The following is a 24914-nucleotide window of genomic DNA, read 5'->3' as shown; positions in this document are numbered from 1 at the left end:
ACACCAAGTTATATATTTCATTAATTTTTTCGTCCAACTGGTGCAAAGTTATACAAATTAGTCGTTTTTTATACATATAACCCACAACAGACTCTAATGAAACAAATTTAATAGATTTGTACATTCATATAAAGAATTTTTTAATGTGCTACATGGCCTGGAAATGTAATGCAGTTTTAGTACGTACAACTTAGAAATCAGCACTTATTACTATTGGAAACTATTCCTGAGGGTTTAACTGTTCACAATAAACAAATTCATACATTTGGTATGTCTAAACTCGACGCAAACAACTGCTGCACACAAATTAATTCAGATTTTTTTGGAAGAATAGACTAAAAGTCTAAAAATACTTAAAAATTAACAATTATCCGGCCTTATGTTTGTATATCACTTTACAATAACCACCATATCGTTTTTGCGCCAAGTTAAAACCTTGAATGCGATTCGGTTCGGCAACCATGTAATTTTACGCTTTAGCGAATCGAAATCGTGACGTCACACAATGCGCATCAACGATACGGTTCGATTCTTACCAATCCCAAAGTAACATAAAAATACAATAAACACAATATGCACCATTACTGAAATATGTGGTAGGTTGGCAAACGATTTCAACGGAAGAGGGATTTACATAAACAAACCTTATCAGATGTAACAACAGATACAGTGAAGTTATCACATAATGACTTTTTGACACATCCACCAATGACGTATTAATATGCTTGTTACCGAGCTATTGTTAAGTAATAATGTTCGATTCATTTAATCTGTTGTAAAACCCCAACCTGTTCTGTTATTACAGCTTGTATCAGGTGAGTTTCACGGGGTATAGGTACCAACGACGTCTTTAATTTATATGCCATGAATAAGTTAGTTTCTGTACAACATTGTGTGAATATTTATCGTGTTTTATTTTAAGTTGCGGATTTTCCGACCTGATGCGTTTTTTTAAGGAGGGACACGTGCTCCCCCTTGGCCCACTCTGCGGACGCCCATGAACACGTGTAACTGTAGTATTTCAAGCGTTTTATCCCATCATGAACAAATCGCGTTTTTACATAATCAATTTTTACGAATTTCGTGATCAGATTTTGTAAATTAAATGTGTGAATTTCATTCAGAGAACACAAAACCTTTTGATTTCAAATAAAAGTTATTCTTAAAAAAAGGTGGAACCACTAACTGGCATCATACCTCACGGCAGACCCACATTAAGTTTTATTGCTAGTTTTATTGCATTTTGAATGCTAATACCTTACCCCCAGCCCAATAGCCCTAACTGTGAACATTTTTAGAGATATATCGTTTTAAATGACTAAAATGCTCTTTGCGCCACGAAAATTATCTAAATGTGGGCCTGCCATGAGGTGTTAGTAAATTTTCCTTGAAAAAAGGGTCATTATTTTATAATACCGGTTTTAACAAAACACTGAGCAGGAAATATTGAATTGCTTGTCCATGAAATAAAAATTTTTTTCACAATAAAATCTACACTATATTATGATATCTATAGTTTGCTACTGTTGATTGTTACGCATGAGTGCGTAACGTTTTAGGTTGCTGGTCGCGGGAACACGGATGAAGTCTTGAAGAGACGCTGAAGTCCGTAATTAATAAGAATTCGTCAAAGGTTTTCCCAGAAGAGAAAAGAAGGTAATGCTTGTTAACTATTAAGGACATGTATGATTTAATAAACACTCGTCATATCCACGTATGCCTTACACATACTCCAAAAATTACTTGTTAAATTAAATGTGCAGTTTTCAGTCTTATACGTGCGTTGATTGTTGCGTAACCGTTAACTGTCGTACCACCTGAGACCTGACAGAAACGTCGGAATATCAATATGTGCGACCATAACCACTGACGGGACATAGTAAAGCACATGGAAATAGTATGGAGTATTTAGGGTTCCTCTATTTCTCGACTTTTTCGTTTCTCGAGAAACGAGAAATTAAAAATCCATTTCTCGAGAGTCTCGAAATTTTTATTTAAGCTGATTTCATTTACTTTTTGTTTAAGATACGTGACGTAATTTTTCTCGAGAAATTTTTATTTATTTCTCGAGACTCGAGACTCGATTTTTTCGAGATTTCTCGAGAAGGAACTCTAGTGCTTTTACATGCTGAAAGTATTTAAGTGTATCAGATCCAACTATTTCAATTACCTCTGACTGTTCAGAAATTCTCACATACCATTTATAAAGGTTGTTGTGGTATTATCCCAAAATGTAAAGGGCTTTTCACCTGCAAAACATAACCCACTACCTTTTAAATCCATGTGTTGGAAGTTGGAACAAAATCAAAGTTTTGCTTACACTTTTTTTGAAAAAACAGTGGGACAGAACAGAATTAACTACCTCTTTTTCAAGGTAAGGATAGCACCTGATGTAGTCATGGCTTTCACCACTCCACCCAGAAAGCCCATTGAGGCAGGAAAAGTGAGTCCCATAGTGAAGCATACAGCCCAGCAAACATTGAATGCAAATAAAGGCAAAAGGCTATTTACCTGGGCTGCAGTGAACTTCTTCGCTGCATTGGCCTTGTTTTATGAAGCGTGAGTATAGTTCTATTAGTTATCAGTAACTAAAATACACTACAAATAAACAAGCTATTTTCTCAATTCATAGGAATCTGCAACCGATACAAAGAATGTTAGACATTCAAAGTGGACCCGTATTTTATGGTGTTCTTGTCTTGGGAATTTTATTTACACTGAATGCCCTGGTTGACTTTATTCAAGGTGCACAATCAACATTTTCGGTTTCAAGCATTGTTCTTTCTCCAGAGCAAAAGCGACTCATGGGCATTCGGCAATCAGGTTGTTAAAACCACATTTAAAATGCATGTGCTGCAGATACCGTAGACATATACTTGATAAAGTATTGTAGTACAAACAATGCTTACTAACATTTATGACATGCTAACAAATAGCAAATTTGTTTGGGCACTCTTTACAGTGTTAAACACATAAAACTAGGCCTTAAATATTTTTTTGTGTTATATAATGTTATTGTAAGAATTTTCACAAGAAAACAACGATTGTGGCTGAAAATGAATTCGCTTTTTATATCTGCTATGATAGATCTTATTTGAGACTTTATTCATACAGCAGTGCTTACGAGCAACCCTGCAACATTTAATTGCATTGCAGTACCAACAGTAATTTTCAAGCTCTTGATCTTTAACACATACACTTTTTTTCAATTGACATCAACCTATAATTTTGTGTTGTTTCGTAGATCCAAACTTTCAAAACAGATCACCTCAAATAACAAAATCTGCAAGTCCACAGTTGCCCCCTACCAAAACCTTTAGCTTGTCAAATTTGATCAAATGTCCTCAGACACAAACAAGTACCCCAGTAGCAGGTCATCTTCCATTTACTTCAAGGTAAAGCAAAACCACACTCTGGTTTGCAAAAACAAGGGATATATGACACAATTACAAGCTTGTAGCCCTCTGTTTTTTATTTTGGTTAATCATTAAGTAAAAGAAAAGTATTATTTGCATTTTTTACCATGTATTATGTTTCTTCATGTGTAGTGTGCATCCATTTTACACACTATAATTCTTTATTAGTCCTTCACCATCACCCAGTTCTTCTTTTCATACAACAATTGGCACACCTATTTACCTTGGTAACATGGCCAGCACTTCACAGTATTCTCCACAGTTGGATCATTCCTATGCCCAGAAGGTAATATAAATGTTGTAAACAACTCTGCGAAATACTGTGCTGTGATTAGGACCTTAGCAAAAGTGCACAATTTAGAACAGAATATGGTGAAGTCCAACGATTGGTTTACCTGAGGTGTTTTAGGTGAAAGAGACAAAAGGGTCATAGATTTGAAAATGTATATTTGTGAGAGCCATACAACATATTTTTTTGTCCACAACTACATTTCAAACATTTAAAAGTGAGCGCACTCAAAAAGAGCTATATATCTGACTCTCAAACCATAGGTTTCCAACCCCTAGTTTGCCTGATTGTCATACCTGTCAACACTAAAAATATTTGAAATGTATTTGATGCAACTTTTTGTTTCATGTGTAGTTTCAACCATTCCTGTTTTATGCGTGTTTACCATTTACCCTGTATTTCTAGGCCAGTCCTGTAAGTCAAGTGTTTGACGGCAACAGTTATTTGGATTCATCAGGGGGTAGTCCTTTTTTGAGGCACAGGAGATCACCATTTGTTAATTCTCCTTGTATGTTTCATCTGTTTTACATTTGTTCTGTTTTAGGGTTGTAAAAGTACCTTAGCAATTATTGATTTAAAACTTGTCGCCGATGACCGAGACTGACACAACTGCCCTGTGTTTAGAAGGTTTTAGACTCATATCCCTTCTCAGCCACCTTATCCTATTTGGCATTGCTTCAACCAGATGGATTTAACTAATTTAAAGTAGCCAATTCACCAAGTCCAAATTAACTGAAAAATGATTTAACAGACTTAAAACAGACAGCTTGATTGCATACATATTGTGATTGTGAGCACAACAAATTCAAGCATTGCTAGCTCACTGAGGATAAAAATGAAGCAAACCACTGATACTGTTTAGTTTTGATTGGTTAGAATTATTTACTAACCCACTGTCTGGTTTATTACACATAGAATTAAATAACAGACTACTTTTAATGATAAATTGTTGGTCTAGTTTGTAAAAAGCTAATAGTTTATTATTTTTACTCGTTTTATTTCAATATTTGGGTTTCAGTGTCAGGTGATGATTACATAACTGAAAAAAAGACTCTCAACAACTACTTGAAAAGTCAATTTGAAAAAGAACAAAGTAAATGTATGTCGATATCTTTGCATATTTTTAATTTACATGAGGTTTAAGATATCCTTGATTTTAAATTATTGTATGAAATCAGCCGTAAAAAAATTAAATCTATATTGTTTTTATCGATTCCACTTTTCCAAACTTAAACTGAGGTACATTTTTTATCTATTTATGAAGATGGATTTGATTCATCATTGGGCGGTAATGGCTCCCCAGCATACTGGAGTTTTAATTCAAGTCTGCATGATTACAGTGGAGAGCTTGGCAAGAATCTCTACCAGGTTTTTAGTAGTTGTTCCTTATTATATATATTTTTTGTGTTGTTATTCTGTTTGTACTGTATTGGAAGCATACACTTTAATATATATATATGTACAGTAACAAGGATATTGAAATGTGTTCCTTATTTGACAGCTTTCTACAAGATCTCCAAAATCTCCAACAAGGAGTAAACACAAAGATGATCCTTCCAAAATGGCAACTCTAGAGGTGTGTTTGCCGCTTAAAAAATATTAAGTAGAAATCAGTTGATCCTTAATGCACTTTTTTGAGAACCCAATTATAAAACATTTTGCCCCACAAACATGTTGTGTTAAGTTTCTTCTAAATATATCCAAACTTTTTTTAAACATTATAAATACACAAGAGTAGCGCTTATTTAAGCATGATTAAAACGGACATTTACACAAGCACAACCCAAAGTCAGAGCTCAAAAATAACAAAATATAGTTCGACGCTGTTTTATTTGCAGAGTGTACCTAATAAACAGTCTGAAACAGAGTTTTTTACATTGCGACATAAGGTCCTCGGTGCCCTGTCAAACAAGACCTGTGTGTTTGTTAAAATTATGTGATCTGTTGTTTTAGTATTGGACACAAGCCGGTGTTGATTCCTCATGTTTGGTGGAATGGATCGCTAAGTTGCGTCGGTGGATTACCATAACTGTATTGCGTGGAATTGTCAAGGAAATAAACAAAATCAACGAACGACTTAAGCACCTAGGATGTCCAGAAGTACAGGTGTGTGCTCGGATTAACAGGCTAATAATAGCAATTGCGTTCATTATTCTTTGTAAACGTTTGCTGAATGGTATCAATGCATTTTAACGGACTGATTATAAAAACCAATGAGGTTGGTTGCATACTGGTTAATCGCATATTAACTTATTTGGATGGATACTTGAATCACAAACCAGTCATTTGTCAGAATAAAACTGTTTATTACACATTGGGCTATTTACGTGGAAAGCTTGCTAAAATTCGTCATTCGATTGGAAGGTCGTTTTTATGTTACAAAATTAACCTTAGGAATTAAGGCAGAGGCGGTGGTACATCTTGCAAAATGAGTGAATATGACTATGTAACTTTTAGATTGGCGAAGCTAGTCTTAGCTCGTTAAAACAAATTCAACAAAGCAAGGCAAGTCAAATCCCGGGCCTGACGTGGATCATGCCATACTTGGAAGTTTCCCAGAACCAAGAATACCTGGTGGAAAGACTAAGAAGTATGATTTTTTTTATAAGACAAGACTGTTATTTGGAATATTCAATTTTTTTGCTACCGTCCATGACAACGTTTTTTTTCGCCCATAACCTACACTTTTAGGGTAGTAAGTAGGGATGCGCCGAGCCGAGCCGGAACCCGAGTACTCGGTACCGAGCATCGCTGTTTTTAATGCTCGGTGCTCGGCCGAGCAGTTGCGCAAACTGACCCGAGCGTTAAATTTGCATTTTCATGCCCTGCTAACATGCATCACTAGTGTTCTAAAGGGTGTCTATGAACAAAAACGAATGATTTGTCAAATGTACTAGATGGTGGAAAAAAGCCTACTTTATGGGCATGTACAGCTTAATAAAACACCGCCGGTGACGTAAGAAATCTTGTAGAGCTGAAACGTAGAAAGGGGATTTTTTGTGACGTCATAATGCACCGAGCGTGCTCGGCCGAGTACCGAGCGTTAAAGTGAGATGCTCGGTGCTCGACCAAACAGAACATTTGCAGTTTTGGTACATCCCTAGTAGTAAGCTACCTGTTTTTTGTAAGTTCAGTCTGCGAACCTCGTCGCTAGATTCTGGCTGATCTACATAGTTTGACTCCAGGCTCTTGAGCTCCCGGTTTTGTTTTATTGTGACAAGTTTCGTCTTTAGTTAAACATTTTTACGGCTTGTTTGCCTTGAGAATCATTTTTCGTATTTGCATGTTTTCGTAAATTCCTGGTCAATTCATATTCGTCAGGTTTGGCATCAGGTGGTTATATGAGCGAATATAGATGGGACAAAGGTGGAAAGATCAAGGGTCGAGAATGGAGCGAGGACTTGGTAACCGATGCAGCTATTGTCATGCATATGTTCTGCACCTACATGGATTCACATTTACCTCCTCATCCAAGGTATCAAAAACGATGAAGCTATCATAAAATAGCCCTAGTTACGAACTGGACTTTGAAAGCGGGATATACGACCACAAAAACAACCAACTAAGAATTTTGTTGATAAACTCTTGCGTGTTCAATTTTTAAAAAAGTTAAAAGTGGAATAAATCGATAAAAAAGTTACTTTTTTCGTTAAAAGTTTAAATGTGTGAGAGTTTTGATAAAAGGTTTGTATTGATTTTTTCCCTTTAATTTTCCTTAGCGTGTGTTTTCAATGCCAGCAAATTGTTAATGTTTGTAGTGACCCCAAAATTTACACAACTCAGCGAAATTGTACCGCTAACCTCCAAATTTTTATTTACTGTTGTAGGTATCCTGAAGGCAAAACCTTCACCTCTCAGTACTTTGTACAAGCTCCACGCAAACCCTCTACTGGAACCGACACAAAAATCCAAATCCTCCAAACCAAATTTCACCCGCCACACTACCAGCTTGTTACTATGGAAACAACCTATAACCCCCCACCAGTAAGCGCTTGGAATGAAAACATGCAGTATTTTTTATTTAAACAATGATTACTGTTAGTAAATGTGTTCCGCTAGGTGGAGCTAATGGACTAGGTGTTTGTATTTTAGGGTCGACACAATCTGTTCGTGACGTTACTTCTGTTTTTGCATTGGATCAAAACTAAAGAATCGTCGATGCTTGGGTATGTTTGATTATCGTATTACTTTATTACCAATTTTGGAATTTCATAATCAGCTTGCGCTGTGGTGTTGGATATGTTTAAGAAACAATTAGAATTTTTCGCGATTTTGTATTTTTGTGGCGGTATTCTTTAAAATATTCTATTCTTGTGGCGGTATTCTTTGACATTCGAGTTTGGAAATAGTTGTTTCGCAATTTGTGTTTGGTGCAAAATAGGTCCTAAGAGTTTGTTGCGAGGAATGGTTGGACAATCAACACGCCTAAGCTAGCCAGTTTACCTATTTCTATTTTCTTTTATGTATAGTGCCCTGAACCTTGGTTTGTCTGGGATAAACCTTCTCTGCGTCATTGATCCTGTGACCCGTGCGCATGATGACGTCATCATGAACCCCGTGTCCGCCAAGGAATGACTCGGTTGCCCCTACATCAGCTGTTTTTTTTGTTTTTCCACTGCCTAAAAGACGCTTTGTATAGGGAATTTCGAAATAAGAATTCCTAAACTCCCTGAAAACACCATTATTGACCATACATGATCTGCTGTATTCGATTTTCGAAATCTTACTAAACCTTTTTCTTGTGCTTGCATTTTTTAGGCAGTTTTGGATGTTTAAAAACTCAAAAACTGGCGTTTTAGGTTTTGTCCAAAAATAAACACTTTTTGATTTGGTGTGCTTTTTCAATAAATACAAAAGACCTCCGAGCTAAGATTGTAAAGCTTAAGAAATAAATGTTCGGTGTTAAAAACAGTAAAACTTTTCCCAAACCCGCCAAGTCTCTGTTTTAAATATCATTATTGACCGCCCAAACCAGCTGCGTACCGATTCTCTTCACATCAACCCTTGCTTAAGGTTGTGACGTAATTGCGACTATTCTCCTAAACTTAAATTGTTGATGTCTACTAAAGGTGCTGAAACCAAAATATCGTTCTCAAGCAACGCAGCAATAATGTGTTACGTTTGAGTTAAAGTGATGACGGCGCTTTGTATTTTTTTGAAACAACAGACAAGCTACAAGAATTTCAGCATCTGTTATCTACAGTGTCAAATCGCATACCTGTTAACGATCACTAGCTTTTTATTTTCTTTGCGTTCTGACTGCCAATAACTACACATCAGTGAATTTTGAACTGTTTTGCCATTCATTTTGATAAACGGCACTGATTTTGATAAATTATGAAAATATATTTAGTCCAGTACAGCCACGAAGGGATGGATTTTTTGGTGGTGCGGAAGTGCCTGATTTCAACGAATGGCGTTGTTTTTCAATGTAAGCAATGATGTACTGTTGTGTCTTGACTAATACGATCTATTAGCACAAGTTCGTAGTATGACGCCAAAGTCATAAAATTCTGTGTTGACTCCATTTATAGGCGTGCAGTTAAAGGTGACTTTTTCCAAACTATTTAGTTCCCACAAAGGTAGTAACCATGGTGTGAACCTAACTGACTTTACAATATTACCACGGTGCAACTTTCTCAAGGTTTCGAGTTATTCTGTCACGCACGCCAGTCAAAGGCGAAAGTTTTTTCCAACGGCTGCAGGTCAAGAGGTTTACAAGTCAGCTAGAAGGGGGTTCGTGTAACGCAAGGCAGACCTACCACGCCGAAACCAAACTCGAGAATAGATGTGCCTTATCGTGTTCTGCGGTTCGCCAAACCAATGCACTAACCCCTTGCAGCGATGAAACCGGAGAAGCGTGGTAATTAGCGTTTGCCAGTTTTCGCTGCCTCCTACCCGCTTAATCACCATGTATCCAGAAACAACGCGGCCCTATGTCTGCCTGAAACCAAACGTCTTGGCACAACATCGTAATTGGATAAACGATGGACTGCTGCTGGCATGCCGGAAAGTTCGCATGGCAAGTGTGACGCCTTTAAGCCAATACTGTGTTGCAGTTTTCCTTTTACCGTGACAAATTGGACCACATGTAATTTAATATCTATACTCCATGAGTCTCAATTGAACGACTGAAAAATGAACGCACTGAAGTGGCAATTTTGCAACAAAATGACCGTCTTCGCCACAACTGTTCTTTCACAATATTACCTTACCTTTCCCAAATGTTTGAGCAAGTGTGGTGTTGAGTTGTTTAGGAGTTCCTAACATTTACTGTTTATTACAGAGTTCCCAACTAGGTTCAGTTCTTTGTGTCAATTTGTGCATAGTTTTTCGGTGACATATCCCACATTTTACATGTATATATGCCCAGCGTTTGCATTAATCTTGTTGTTTCAGTTTATATTTAACCTTTAGCGCAGTGGTTCCCAACTTTTTTTGTTACATTCCTCCCTTTGCCCATTTTCGTAGTATTCATTCCTCCCCATAAGAAGAAAAGCAAATATAACAGAAAAAATTATAGCAATTTGAAACAGACCTTATAATTGTCCATTTCAGAATCCTTTACAACTGGTTCCAAATGCGAACCGGGTCCAAATTGTAATTGACATAATAATGTAGATACAAAAATATTCTGTAACATTTCCAATGTAATTTTTTTTACAGTTTTTATGAAATTCCTCCCCTGAACTCATAAAATTCCTCCCTAGGGAGGAATTCCTCCCGGGTTGGGAACCACTGCTTTAGCGTACAACCTAGGGATTTGTTACTCTGAGCACGTCATATGTCCACCAGTTCTGCAGAAGATCGGTTTCCTTGCAGTAAGGCCCCGAACACGACGTTGTTTATTTTGTGGAAGCCGGAGTTTGCTTTTACTGCCTCCCCTGATTCGGATAGTGTTGCCAAATTTCATTCAACACCAACGAAGGAAGCTTGAGTTATATATCGGCACCTGCCCTGTGTTGCATTAGACAACTCCTAGTAGATCGCAGTGCGAGAAAAGAATGGTAACTATGCGCTCTGTGTGACTTGGACTTCCGAAGCCCATGGCACCTAGTGCTTCCCAGGAACCACTTTGTGTAAACAAGCGGGTAAATGTCAATCACGATTTACAATTTTGGGTTTCCCAAAGAAAAAAAAACAAACATGGGGCGCCAGAAAAAATCGAGTGTAAGCTTCTCATTTGTAGACTAATTTATCACTATCTTTCAGTAAAACTTATCTTTGTTTTGTGGAGGGAAGACAGGCTGCTTGGTCTTGATTGCATATGATGCCCGATTTGACAACTTTAGAAGCCAATTTGTTGCAGTTAAAGAAGGGGTAAGGGTGCTATTAGTGCTGATGTACCCAGTAAGAAAACAATATCATTAACTTAATCCAACCAATAGGCTTCTTGTTGAATTACAACCCAATGGCTTTGTTTATAGTCTTTACATAAACACTCCCCTTGTATTTGCAAGGCAGGATGAGAGGTTTTTTACCATAACAAATGAATATTTGCCAATGCCCACAACGCCTAGGTCTTCAATTAGTAAACAAACAGCAATTGCAGCACACCCTTACCTATAGTGTCAACTCCCTTGACAACCGACGCTGCAAGACTAAAAAGCTGGCTTTCTGGCACAAGGCTAGGTTACTGCTGACGCTCTACAAGACTTTTGATGTTGTTAAACTGCACGGTGAATAGATTTAAATTGATTATAGGTTGCATAGTCCAAAGCTCAGTCAATGCCCGATGCTTGAAATCCCTCAGGAACATGAGGTCTAAATAAGTCCATGCCTTTGGGAGCGAAGGATCAACTTTAAGCATGGCAACAAAAGAAAAGCACTGTGACGTAACAGTACGCGTGGAATAAAATTAATGACTGATATCATAGTAGACAAAGTAGTTCTAGTGGATGACGCCAAATGCACGAGATACATTTGAAGTGCAGCAACTTTTTAATTCCTGCAAAATTGGTCAATGGTCAGTAATTTTAAACAAAATAAGTTGAATATTTTCCTGGAACTGTGACGGTTAAAACAACCTTTCCTGGAAATGGCTCAGGATAGAAAGGTAATAATTTGCAGGAGTTGGAAATTTTTATACATACCAGAGTCTAATTTAAACAAAGATATTGTACAGACAGCTGTGTATGATAGCAACAAAAGTAGCCCATGTAAAGCAAAATACAAAAAAGTATTACCATTTAAAAGTTGAACGAAAATAAGTTCAAAACTTTGGCTTATGCCTCAAAACAAGTTCAATATTCTGGCTTTTTGCCGCACGTTAGCTTTACGAAGAGGCACCACCGGCAGTTATGGAAAAGCAATTAATCATAAGAGGAATGTATACACAATGGCGGCAAGTTAGACTCTGTTTGTAGCTCAAGCGCCCATAATTTGGTAATGCTTCCGTTCTTATCTTCTTGTAGTTCCGTTGCGATAGTGCGTAGCCTGCCACACACTTATACGCGTGGCATGACTACTCGTTTGGGTTTTGGAAAACTTGTGAAGGTTGAAAAGGTCGCCACTGCAAGCGTCCCAATTCACGGCTGTGTGATGCAATAAAGAGTTAAATCGTGCATACCTAAAAGTGTGTTTTGTGTTAAACATCGTTGGTGGTGCGATGAAAATCCTATGACTTTTGTGTGGAGAGATGTGTGTGCCGGTGGTCTAAACGTGTCTGTTCTACATGCCATTTGCGTTACGGTACAAGAAAATGTAAAAATCGTCAACATTTTTCGAATTGACTTGAAGTTAACGGGTCACGTCCCAAGAGCTTGATTCAAAGTCCGTGCTCCCAGGCCTTGCTCCAATCGTTTGTTACGTCAGTGTGATGTAGTGCGCCAGGAAACCGTCGCAGCATTCCATTGAACGTGTAGTCGTATTTACACAAGCAGCTGTAACGCCGACGAAAAAAGAGCAAGTTAAATAGCGCGATATGGCGCATTTTTTGCTGATCTTTCTGCCTTGCCTGGCAGTAGAATGGTTTTCACAATGTGAAAACACAAGAGATTTCGCGGGAGACTCAAGCACCAAATCCCGCCAAAACGTTTGTCAACGGCGATGTACGATGTGTGTTCGCCTGGGTCTGACCGTTGTGTTCAGTGGTAGTTTTGAGTTTAATGGCCAGGAAGTTGGTCAGGAAAGCACTTGAATCCACTTTTCTCACGGCTTATTCCGTGTCAGAATACTTGTTGAAACGTGGAGTTATGGCAGATTCAACATTAAATTAGCAAACTAAGTACCACCGTCAGTTTAAGTGGACGCGGTCGACGCCCCTTGGCTAAAACTTTCAACTCAAGTGCATAATTAGACAAAAAAGGGTGACTTCGTTTAATGATCTATCCGCGGTCTAGTTAACAGGCACTGAGGGCGTACCACTAAAGCAGGAAAGGTGTCAGGTACGATGTACTTTATTTATTTATCAGGTTTAAGTTAAGGTTGTGAAGCGCGACTTTATCTTTTTGTGTATTTCTCACGCGTAACATGTTTGATGATGGTTTATGACATGACTTTGCGGTGCTTCCACTTGTACGTCTGATCAAATGCTAGCGAACATTTTATCGGCGTGTTTGACCAACTTGGTGTCCTTGTCCTTGAGTTTGTCTAAACAGTAAAGCAAGCGAAAATGTGATATGTCAACTATGTTCACACGGGCCCTTGTTGACTGCACGACTATTAAGGTCTGTCGTTTGCCAGTTTTTTGATGCCCATTCAACTACATGCAACAAGACAAAACAGGTGGATCTATATAGGAATGCTGTAATTTTGGTTGTTATAAGACCACATAAAGCGTTTTTTTATGTCGGTAAGAGCCGTGACTATTCTAGAATTGCGTAGTTAACTGGAAAGATATAAATGGGCTTGCAAAAGAATGATAATGGATCTTTGCCGCAAGTATTTGGCGTTGAAGCCATTCTCTCACGAAGCCACCAAAAATGCATGATCGCCGGTGAAGCTTACCGCTCCTAGCGCTAACGACCCAGCGTGCCTCCCACACCGCTTACACAGCAACAGCACACAGAGTGAAAGAAGTAGGCAAACGCTGTCGTGGGCCCCCATGGTTCGACTATAATTCGCATGGCGTAGAGTAGTGAATGCTCCTAAAACTCAGCGAATTTCAGGAAACGCGTTGTAGACGAGCGCCTTTGAAAGTTTCCCTTTAACTTCAGAACGGGGTTTCGGTTGAATTAAGGTCAAGGGAGGCCTGACTTATTGCTAGGGTTCCCGAGTAACCCCATTTAAATTGTCATTTCAGTTAGGTTTGTTGAGCTGTCAAATAGGTTTAAGGCAGTTGCTATACCGAAAGTCATGGCAAGTTTTAGTTACATACGTTTTTTGTAGGTTGTTGTCTTTGTTGTTGATTTGCATGCGATCTCTTTGTGCTATCGATGTGACAAAGATGGATAATAGATAGACTTAATCATGGTGCTTAGTGTGAAGTAGCATATATTATGTACCAAATCCCAAGTCACCGAATAGAAGTAAACTGTTGGTTAACTGACGAACTTTGCTGTAACTACAACTTTCAAATTTCCCCGCACACAACTGGGTGATGGCGGTCTGAAATGCTTGGTACACATTGCCAATTCGCTGTTTACACGAATATCATCTTTTACTCCGTTTAGGAGCGACGAAAAACCACAAAAAAGACTTCTTGGTCATGCGCACTTGAGCAATTTTAAGCCGAAACCAAATAAGCTTTCTCTCCGTGGGTGATTGTTTGAGTACAATGTACATTGTTGCGCACTGCAGGTTTTGTCCTGTTTGGAGTGCGATGATTGTGGGTTTGGCGTGGCCAAGGAGTGAGAAAATTCCAAGAACGCGTAGGTGATGTGTGGTCTTAAGTTTTTAAGATTTTTCAGCAGATACTACCTTGAAAGTGTTTTTGCGGCAGCATGAAAGTCTACAGTTAAGCTTTCAAGTCCCTGAAATGGGCGATAACGTGCCATCAAACTGGACAGAGTTGTGCACCACAGATGTTTGTGGTTTGCCCTGCGATAAATCTAAATACACGCATTACACGGCTGGACGGTGTTTGTTTATCTAGGTGCAGCAGTGGCGACGGCCGTAAGATTGTTTGTTTGGTCATATAACTGACGCGACGAGCTTGTAGCCGCTTGCGCCCACGCTGTGTCTCCCTGCGTTGCCCAAGCACCTTGTTGAGGTCCAAAGTGCGGCCATTCAAACTGCGATTGTGAGGCCAAATGGGCGTCATATTACCCGAGTCGCAATTTTTGGCTCTGCTGCAGTTGCGTTTATTACTTGCGCAGCAGTGTAGGTACAAATTTGGCTTGTGACGCTACCAGGGCGCGCCCATCTCCGTTCCAAAGCTTGGCAACTGACCATCCCTTATTGTTCTGCACATATGATTGTGAGCAATGACCTGAACAGCTCCCGATTTTAAACCTCCTCTTAATTTTTGCCTTTGAAGGATATCATTAGTTGCTCGTAACCAGGCGTAATCGGATGTAAAATTGCTACTTTTGATTTGATCTAGGACAAGTTAATTACATATATTTCCCATCATTGTGTTTAAATAATGTTTGCGTCACACGCCCAGACCGATATATTCCGTAATATTTCGTAATCAATGTACGTTTCTAAAATTAATTCCATTTTTATCTTTTTGTAGACTGTAGGTTAACGCAAAAACAGGATAACAAATACCTTGCTGCGTGTAACCATGGAAAACCGCTTAGCGCTCCCGCTACTTCTCGTCGGTTTTGTCGCTTTGGCGTCATGCTATCCCTACACCCATATGCGTAACATGCGCAACCGCCGTGTACCCAATCCAAGGCAACTTTACAAAACACAAGACATGTTGATTCGTGGCCGACGAGGCAAAACGACTGATGACAGAGAGATTTCCTATCTCGGCCAGAATCCCTTCCAGAACAATCTGGCGCCCTCATCCTATGGATTCTCGAATCCACAAGTACCGCCTCTTCGACCAGTTGATGCTGAACCCAGTGCAGATCAAGCGTTCCAGACAGCAGCGGGAGGGTATCCTCAACCTTCATCTCAAGATAACTTCGCATCTTCTCTGCAACAACCGGAATCTGTGGAACCCCAACCAAGTCATCAACAGGATCAACCAGGTTTGTTAACATTTAAAATGCTTTGGGACTTAAACACATTTACAACGTTTTCTTTCAAACACCGCAAAGTAAGTAATCCATGGGGGTTTACAAAACGTTATAGTTTTATCCAGCAGATAATTTGACAATCAAAAGTGAAATAGGTTTTGGCACAGGTGGTATTATTATAGTTCGGGCCAATTATGTCGCATTTGAAGTTGAATTACAAACATTTTCTGCTTGTTCACACCACATCATTGCTCAGATCCTGGTTATTTGGCCCCTTAAGCGATTTGCACCGTTTCAAAGCTCGCCAAGCGTTTCCCATTTCCCCTATTTCGGTCAGCACTGACTTATTTCTGACTCGAAATCCCAGGCCAGAAAAGTGGCTTGGCAAGTTTGGTGACTAAAAATAGTTGTTGTCTTGCACCCCACAAACAAACTGCGGATGTTGATTCACCCATTTTGTGATTTGGCCGGAAAATGACATCATAACCGATGTCGCTACAATTTGGCTTCCAAAGTCAGGAGAATTGCTTTCGTTTCAAAAACACTGCATGGAATTAGCGTAACATTACTGAAAATCTACGGTCAACCTGTTTTCCCACAACTTACAAATTTAACAATTTCCTTTTACCGCAATTTTCCAATAAAAGACTCAAATTTTCGGAATGTGCTTGCTCAGCAAATGTTAAAGCCGACTTGACATCATGTTAACTTTTCTGAACCATAAACTTTAGCGAGCAACTCAACGATCTTTGTCCTATAATAATCAGCAGAGTGCAAGGTCCGCGTGCAATTCTGCAACGAGCAGCATTGGACCCGCATGAACCAACACTTTAAACCGCAATCAATAACCGCAACGTGTCTTTGATTTTTCAGTGGCGCCACAAGAATCCCAAGCGGTACAGGCACCGGCTGCGGATTCCACCGTCACAGATTTAGACCAGGATCAGCCTTGCGACAGAAGTCAGTGCGTGCCTCCGAGAAACTGCCTCAATGTAACGCAAGGCGACTGTTGCCCCACTTGTGCCCAATTTGGCTGCATTTGTCAAGGTTTTCATCAACGATACGACTGTGAGCAAAACGGCTACGCGTAAGTTTTTATTTGTTTTCGTGTTAAAATAGACACTTGAATTCGGGATTTTCTGCATTTATTAAAAATGGAATAAAACCATATAGCATACGCAGGTTTTTTTAAGGTTTGGTTTGGGTGACCGCTAAGTAGTTTTAAGAGACCGCAAGTGTTTCATTTAAATACCAAAAAATAGCCAAATCCAAATTTTGGGAAACCGCTGGAGAAATTTGGGGGACCGTTTCGGTCCCCCAAAACACCTTGAAAAAACACTGAGCATACGTTTCCTTGTATGAATAGTCTTTTAAAATTTAGGCGACGATTTTGTATAAATGTGACATAAAAATAACTATCACAATGGCCTTCGGCGATTTGGTAGTGGAGCCGACCATAGAGGGTATCGCACGCGTCTCCAGCGATTATTGAGTATTTATATCAGCGACCGGGCGTTTATTTGACCCACTCATGTCGTACATCTGTTACGTGACATGCCTGTGTGGAGACGCTTGGGTCGAAACAAGCTTCGACGAGCGGAAAGAAAAATAATCCTTGTTGCCAAAAAGCCCTATGTGGCGCTCCTGTTATGATCACTTTTCGAGCTTTTGTCAATATTTGCTCGTCAGTCGCTGTGAAGAGCGGTTTCTCTTTGCCCGATTTCTTGACGTTACTCGTGCGGGCTGGGATTTTTGCGTTGTCTTGTTTGCGTGGCATTTCGATCGTGTTTTCACACGAGGAAACTACGATACGTCGTCTAGTGTTTTACCGGTAACTTTCATCGTTCGTATTTTAAGTGATTAGGCGATAGATTTCGACGAAAACAAGTTTAAATTTGTATAGAAGCAAAATTTGTCATGATCCAAAAAGGTAAAAACTTCAGCCTTATTAGAACAACCGCAACCACACGGAGTGGCGCCCCTGCTTCACTGCGTTCTCATAGCATTAAAACAGCGACACAATACTCGAATTGTTAAACATCGCCCGGTGACGCCGCGCCACTACAATGCACAATTGAACGTGTTGACCGGTAAACAAGGTGCTCGACTTCCAGAACTTGATCGTAGAAGCCGATCGCCTGCGCCCTATGCTTTCATGCTTCCCTATGATTGGGTGTAGTTGCCTGGGTTCCGGTTTTCCTACAGCCGTCGTCGACCTGGCCACAGTCGACACAGTCATCTGCTAAAGAGTTTTCCCCAGCGACGATTGACGCCTCGTCGGGCAAGCGTTTCAAGCCGCTTCTGATTCGATTGTTTGCGTGCGGCACTCCGAGATGATCCGGGCATGTTTGAAGACTTGTATGTTTGTTTGTGTGCGGCAGAGACGTACAGAAGCCGATTTCGGAGTTATCACACTCGTGTTAGGTTCTACGTTCGGTTTCCTGCTTGTGTACGGTGAACCCGATTTTGCGATTTAAACACGTTTCCTTAACGCCAAAGGTCGGTTCACATGCTTAGCTGTTTGAAGAAGATCCCCAAAAAACTTCAATATTCCAATAGACCGAAAATTCAAATTGGAACTTGTTCCCAGCTAGATTTGACCAACTATTTTGTTGTGATTTTGCATCTGCCGTGCTTGTTTTTGGTTGATGGTACGAAAGGCGAATATGTGCTTAAGAACACTATCTTATTTAACAGTTATATACTTAAAGTAATCTTTCAAAAGATCAACCTCACCGCCGCATCGTTTCCTATTTAACATTAGGGACCAGACGACGCTGGTTTAACTTCATGAGTCATGCGGTGGTATTGGACGTTAATAAGGTTGATAATCGTGGCAATCACTTAGGTTACAAGGCATGCAATGACTCATTACTCCTATCTTGGTATTAACATTAGTCCCAACAACAAGCAGTCTTTTGTGTAGTTCGGTAGGTTTGCAGTTTCGCTTTTCACGTAATGATTTCTAATCGGATAAGATGGTCCAAACACAATAGTGCTTGTTATGGGTCCCCTTCCTGCGTATTTTTTCTGTTTTGGTTTGTGCCAACCGTTTAGTCAACGCTAGTTTGTTCCAAACGTTTCTTAAGAAACAGTGCTTTGATGATATTTGTTTAGTGTGGTTTTTTTGGCAGTAAATTTTACGTTTGGCTTCCGAAGCAAAATTGGACTCGTGGCGCCACATGTGTTTTGCCCATACGCACTTTAGTTAGGGTTCTTGGGGGTAAATAGTAAGTATTCTAATCGCAAAAGGGGTTCAATGTGAAGAAATAGAAAGACACAATCAACCTAGAAGAGTATTGGTTGGTTTTTAACTATGTTAGCAACATAAAAAACATGGTGAACAAATATTCATATTCTGTGGTTGCATTATGTGTGGACCATGTCTTCATTTTTTTATTTGCTCTGTGCTCTCACAGTCATATCTTACTGAAAATTGCTTTTACTATTTTTCAGAGACGGGCAAGTGCCAGAAGGAGAATCGTACTCAGTGGACAGCGGGAGCACAATTTGTCGGTGTCCCAAGGGCGGCGGAGCCATAGCTTGCAGGTAACTAAATCCGTTCGATAACCATCGGTCTAACCGCAACCACAAGCATATCACATCCTATGCATGCATTTTGGGTGACAAAATACAGGAGATTTTTGCGATAAACGTCGGCTTTTGATAATACACCTCGACCTCCGGCCTTTGCGGTTTCTTTTGACGTAACGTTTAAATCCTGTTCAACGCGTTACGGACGACGTGTTCCAACACAGTTTCCAACCGCTTCCTGTTGTTAGCGGATTTATCTGTAACATAGGCCGAGGTTTCGTTACGTAAGAGACGATGGTTGGGTCATTAGGGCGTTGGCTCGATGCTTAAGTAACTTTAAACCTTTCACGGGGTCCGTTTAAAATGGTCATATTGATTACCGAGTTTAATTGCCTAAGTTACGGACGTCTATGATAGTCCTCTTTTTGTTAAGTGGATCGATATGCAAATTCTTCCGTTTAACTTATTTTAATACAAAGCAGCTGAATTTATATATATGACGTATTTAGAGCTCAGCTCTTAAATCTTTTAACTTTCTGTCTGTTTTCCATCGTATTTAAGTTAGAGCAAGTGTTTTTCCGGTTATGCCTACTTCGTTTCTCCATTAAATATTTAGTGTTCCACAAATGCCAGTTTGCGAACTAGTGTGCACACCTCTGATAAATATCAGCACGTGTTTCATGTTTAGCAGTGCAACTCATGTTAGTACCAAGCCACATCCCATGTCAAAGTGTCGCAAAATGCCGTCCTTTGCCACGAATAAAAAATTCGTAGAAGTGGCACACAAACCTATAAATACGGCCAGGTCGTACAACATGGAATTTCGCCCAAAAATCCTGATATAAGGAGTGGCGAATGATCTGTGACAAGCCGTGAGCAGATTTGCCACGCGGAAGTCGGCTGTAGTGATAAGGAGTCAACGTACAGATGGTCGAATAACTTATGACTTGTATATATGTGGCCTGCGGGCAAAGGGCTATAATACACACGATAAAATTGAGGAATTTCCGGGTACGTGAGAGAGTGCATTAAACTTATGGCACCAACTATAAACAGACACAAACAGCTATGACATATTTTTTATGACTACACTGTACAACGTTTTTGGCCCATTTTCTTTTTCTTTTAGCATACACCCGAACACTTAAACTTGCGGACTTTCGCTTAATATTTTGTGAGCTTAGCAAACGCCAAAAATGGCCAGTTTTTGGCTTCTAACTGCATAAAATTCTCCCAATTGGTTTTCTTCCTGAAATGTACCCACTTTTAAATCTCTATTGCAAACCTGTTGCTGAAAAAAAAAATCGCAGTTTGAATTTAACGACACACAGCTGTCATTGTAGAGTCGTTTTAGATAACAACGCAACTGTGTCATAACATGATCGTGCAATTTAATGTCCAAGTCAATTTAACCATAACCTACATCCGGACCTCAGAGCACGAGAGGGAATTCCCCCGCTGCCGGGGCCTTGGATAAGGATCAAGTTAAATTTTGGGCACCTGAGCCTTGAAACCGCCTTATTGTGTCGTAACATTGGCCTATTGTTTCGTATATCTTCCAATACTCAACGATTTTCCGGGTGTTTGAGCTTGGCGGCTGCAGCTGATCGCGATTAAGAACCTACTGGGTCGGCTAAAGATATTTTTCCTTGATTTCTATGTTGCGGTGGCGGTTCTTTAACGATTTAAGGACATTTCTCCTGTTTGAAAGCAAGATAACGCCTTAGCTAAGATCGAGAAATCTTCTACAAAACAGTTTTGTTTGTTGCATGTTGTCTATAGTTGTTTTGTTAGGGTAAGGTAAAAGTGTATGAGATATTTTTAAAGCACACCAAGGTGTTGTGTGCGAAAACGTTTTTGTAATATTTATATTTGCTCACAAATTAACAAATGCTTTTGGTACGCACCATAACATTAATGTGATCTCAAATTTAACATTGTCTTGGTCTGATGCGTATTCTACCAGTGCAACACATATATTTTATCTCAACTTTTTTGAGCTCTCCGATGTCACGTTTATATTTTTAACTTAATAATCTTTTTACAGCTTTGGTGAGGTGTTCTCCAATCCTGGCGGTTTTGGCCCAGTGAACGCGCCCAAGATAATCTGTCCACAAACTCCCATCTACTGTATTGACACATTCACGAATGCTGAAGGATGCGCTGAATGCCTGACTGTGGGATGTGTGGCAGAAGACGGCGAAAAACATAATGGAGGCAGCAGGTATGGTAACATGCCGTTTTCCAGTGCACTAAATTTAAACTGTTGCTTGCTTGTATTGCATTTTGCGACAATTTAATGAATGTATTGAACGAGATAGTTACAGTATCTACAATGGGATCTCTTCAATTCACTTTTTACCTTTTTTTAGAAGACCTGTACAGCCTAGTACAATCTTTCCTAACCTTTTACGCAACATTTTTATTTTGCATGCCACAGGGTAGAGAAGCCAAACTGTCAAGTGTGTTATTGTCCCGCGGAGGGTGGTTCCCTGCTTTGTACCGACGACCAAGAATGTATTGAAAGAACCCAAGGTAAATACATTGACCAAATACAACTTTTAAACTGCAAAGCGTACCATTTCTAAAACGCACTACCATATATAAATACAATGATTTGCAAACGTCCTTTCTACCTAGGGCCACGACAGACATCTCTTGCACTAGAAGCAACTCAACGCGTTCTTCGTGATCCAATTCAGGAAGAGGGCCAACTCCCAGAAACTCAATACTCAAGTAATCGGTACGGAGAGCGACCAGCCAATTATGCGCCAAGTTCTGACATTGACAAGGTAGGCTACGACACCACTCTTCTTCAAGCGGACTGGAATAACTTCGGAAACACTGGTGGTGGCTACAGACAACCTTCGTCCGATTCTTCACCATCTTTGTCTTCTTCCTCCGCATCTGGAAGCCAAACCAACAATGGTGAAAACGTGGTGGTTCCTCCTCTGGTGAGTCCAGATACTGCCGGAGGCCAAACATCACAAGGAGCTAAAGATGCGTTGAAACCGAATCCCGCGAGCTATCCGGGATACGGATCTCAGGGAGAGACCACTGGATTTGGAGGAAATACTGGCTTCCGTGGTTACAACGGCTACAATTTCCAACAACAGCAGTATCCAGGTTATGTCAATTACCCTGGTTATCAGCAAGGCAGGACAGGCGACCCACAAGCCAGCCCGAAAGCAGCAGATTCTGTGTCTCAAAGCGGTCTGCCTTCCTCTAGCAACGCACAAAACCAGTTACTAGGAAACGGACAACTTTCACCTTACCAAAATTTCAACCAACAGTACCCTGGTTATTACAACAGCCTAAACTACCTAGGCGGCACCTCAGGGAAACAAGCTACCAGTTCAGACACCAAAGATACTTCGGATGATACAAGCGCCGATGAAACTAGCTCGCAAAATCAGTTGGGTGGCGGTCTAAACGACTACAACGCCAATGGAGCAGTCGCAGGTAATCAACCAGGTCAGCAGAATGATTTTAGAAACCAGTATGGCTTTTACAACCAAAGATACAACCCCTACTATGGAAATCAATATCCTGGTTCCGCAAACCAGTATGGGCCAAACCAGTTCGGCACCGGACAAGGTCTGGTCGGTGCAGGCCGCCAGTATGACCAGACTGGTGCTTCATCGGAACAAACGGGACAACTGCCTGATGCAGATGATTCAGATTTGTCGCGAGAAACCCGATTGACACAAGTGGATCGCCATTATAGGACAGATGGTCAAGGTGCAGAAGAAACTGGTGCAGATGTAAGTGGTTTGTACAGACCTTTAGCCTCGAACACGGGCTCCAAGGGCACCGTGCCTTTAGCAGACAGGTTATCTCCTAAGCTACCAGAAGTTGAAACACCAAACAGAGATAGTGGACCAGATTCTGTTGCCGATGGAGGAAGTATCACGCAGCCTCGAGATGTCAGCACTAACAACCAGCAGTCGCCAGCCGTCGGCGAAGGCTTGACACAACCTAACGACCAATCGCTTCCCGTTGATCAATCGGCGAACCAAAAAGCTGGGCATGGAACACAGGACCAACCAATTAAGTCTTCTTCTATCCCGAATCCCCAACAGCAGTATCCGTACCCTTACCTTCCATCCTTAACTGGTGGCCTTGATCAAGCGACAGGTGACTTACCAGCAAATCCCTCACTAACTGGTCTACAGCCTAACCCCAACGGACCATATTATGGAAATAACAAGCAGTATCCATTTGCTCACCAGTACTTGTACCCTCAACCATATCCTTATCCTGGTGTAGGTGGTTTTGGAGGTCAAGGGTTGACAAATAATCCGGACAATGGTGCGAATCAGGGTGTTGGTGTGTCCCAAACAGGCACCAACAAAGATGCGACCGGTCTTAAATCGCAAGGAGTAAATGGACTTGGCAGTCAGGCACAACAAGGCACAAAGGACACTTCGAATGGAGCAGTTGGTCAAGGTATCCCTGGTTTGACCAATCAAGGGGCTCGTGGCTATCCCAACCACGGACTTACTGGCTACACCAACCCTCTTTTAAACCAATACCAGCCCGGCTACAATTATGGCCTACAACCTCAGAATCCTCAATTGAATGGTTACCAAGGCAACCACCTGTATCCAGGCAACCAACCATCATTTGGAGGCGGAATGGGAATGTACAATCCCGGTTCGTCACTTTCTGTGTCCAATCCATTTGGTGGTTCTCGGTAAGCAAATATGTTTTTAAGTTGGCGCACTCGATTTTACGGTTCTTTGTTTAAACGATGTAGGTGTTGTTTGAATTAGAAAATATTGTCGGACTTGATTACATAATAGTTTGTGGACAATTCTAGTGCTATGCTTGTGAATATATTCTTTTTTGGACTAAAGGCAAATATTTTGTTACACAGCTCAACGCAAAACCGAACCGGACAGGATTCACAGGGTCAAGGTGGGACAATTGTACGACCCCATCTAACCCAGGTATTACCCAGTATTGTTCCCCTGATGTCCACGACGTACATGGGGCCGATGCCCAGCATTATGCATCCGATTCCTACTAGTCCTGTCTACAAGTCAAAGAATGCCAGTAAGTTATGATTTATACGAAAGTTCAGTAAATACTAAACAATTGAAGTGGATAATATGCAATCGGGTATATGTTTCATAGATTAACTAAACAACAGTTTGTACGTGTAAGAGTACACAATTAACGTTTGTCAGTGCAATTTACTGACCTACGCGGGTACACATTTGTAAGGCACAATTAGATTTATAACTGACTTACATCGGTGAAATTTGCTGGTTTGACTTCAAGTACTTTCCACCAGAAATATAAAGAGCTTGTTCTTTTTACCGCCAGTTAAAGTGCAAAAACGCTTGTGGCGCATACCGCTAAAATCTAGCGGCGAGATTCAAGATAGTTTACGTGACAATGATTTGGCGTAAGAACAATACATACGACCGCCTTAAAATTTAAAATGCAAAAGTACAGTTAGCTTAGGGCACGGACAATCAACGTTTACAACTTTTTAGGGTCGTGATAAACACTGCGTTTTGTTGTGATTCTTTACTTTACGCGGTCACAATACATGCTTCTGTCAGGCTGCTGCTTATCACTTTGCAAAGCTAC

The 24914-nt window shown here is 40.3% G+C and overlaps 2 protein-coding genes across 4 annotated transcripts in view; both read left to right on the top strand.

The window, feature by feature from the left end:
• The first annotated feature begins 1542 nt into the window (after positions 1–1542).
• LOC145229923 (transmembrane protein 209-like) lies at positions 1543–8537 on the top strand. Of its 2 annotated transcripts, XM_080095266.1 has the most exons (15): positions 1543–1656; positions 2375–2559; positions 2633–2823; positions 3245–3395; positions 3585–3702; positions 4111–4213; positions 4724–4804; positions 4970–5073; positions 5207–5281; positions 5659–5811; positions 6163–6295; positions 7027–7180; positions 7533–7689; positions 7798–7871; positions 8175–8537. In XM_080095266.1, exons 2-15 carry the CDS (start codon positions 2399–2401, stop codon positions 8278–8280), a joined length of 1761 nt encoding a protein of 586 aa, XP_079951392.1. In that variant the 5' UTR covers positions 1543–1656; positions 2375–2398; the 3' UTR covers positions 8281–8537. The 2 variants fall into 2 exon arrangements, with proteins under 2 accessions (XP_079951392.1, XP_079951394.1); XM_080095268.1 differs by lacking the exon at positions 8175–8537 and having other exon boundaries at positions 7783–7850.
• A 6801-nt stretch (positions 8538–15338) lies between these two features.
• LOC145228465 (uncharacterized) overlaps positions 15339–24914 on the top strand; it is a 30858-nt gene continuing 21282 nt past the window's right edge. Inside the window, exons 1-7 of one of the 2 annotated variants that reach the window (XM_080093519.1) lie at positions 15339–15791; positions 16653–16866; positions 19236–19328; positions 21361–21537; positions 21754–21848; positions 21954–24009; positions 24193–24371. In XM_080093519.1, coding sequence (XP_079949645.1) covers positions 15377–15791; positions 16653–16866; positions 19236–19328; positions 21361–21537; positions 21754–21848; positions 21954–24009; positions 24193–24371 — 3229 coding nt within the window. In that variant the 5' untranslated portion in view covers positions 15339–15376. The remainder of the gene's footprint in view (positions 15792–16652; positions 16867–19235; positions 19329–21360; positions 21538–21753; positions 21849–21953; positions 24010–24192; positions 24372–24914) is intronic. The other variant, XM_080093520.1, reaches the window with a different exon arrangement.

The sequence above is a fragment of the Phallusia mammillata genome, chromosome 5, assembly GCF_965637545.1.
Source record: "Phallusia mammillata chromosome 5, kaPhaMamm4.hap1.1, whole genome shotgun sequence".
Taxonomy (NCBI): Eukaryota; Metazoa; Chordata; class Ascidiacea; order Phlebobranchia; family Ascidiidae; genus Phallusia; species Phallusia mammillata.
This window is presented reverse-complemented; position numbering and strand designations above follow the sequence as displayed.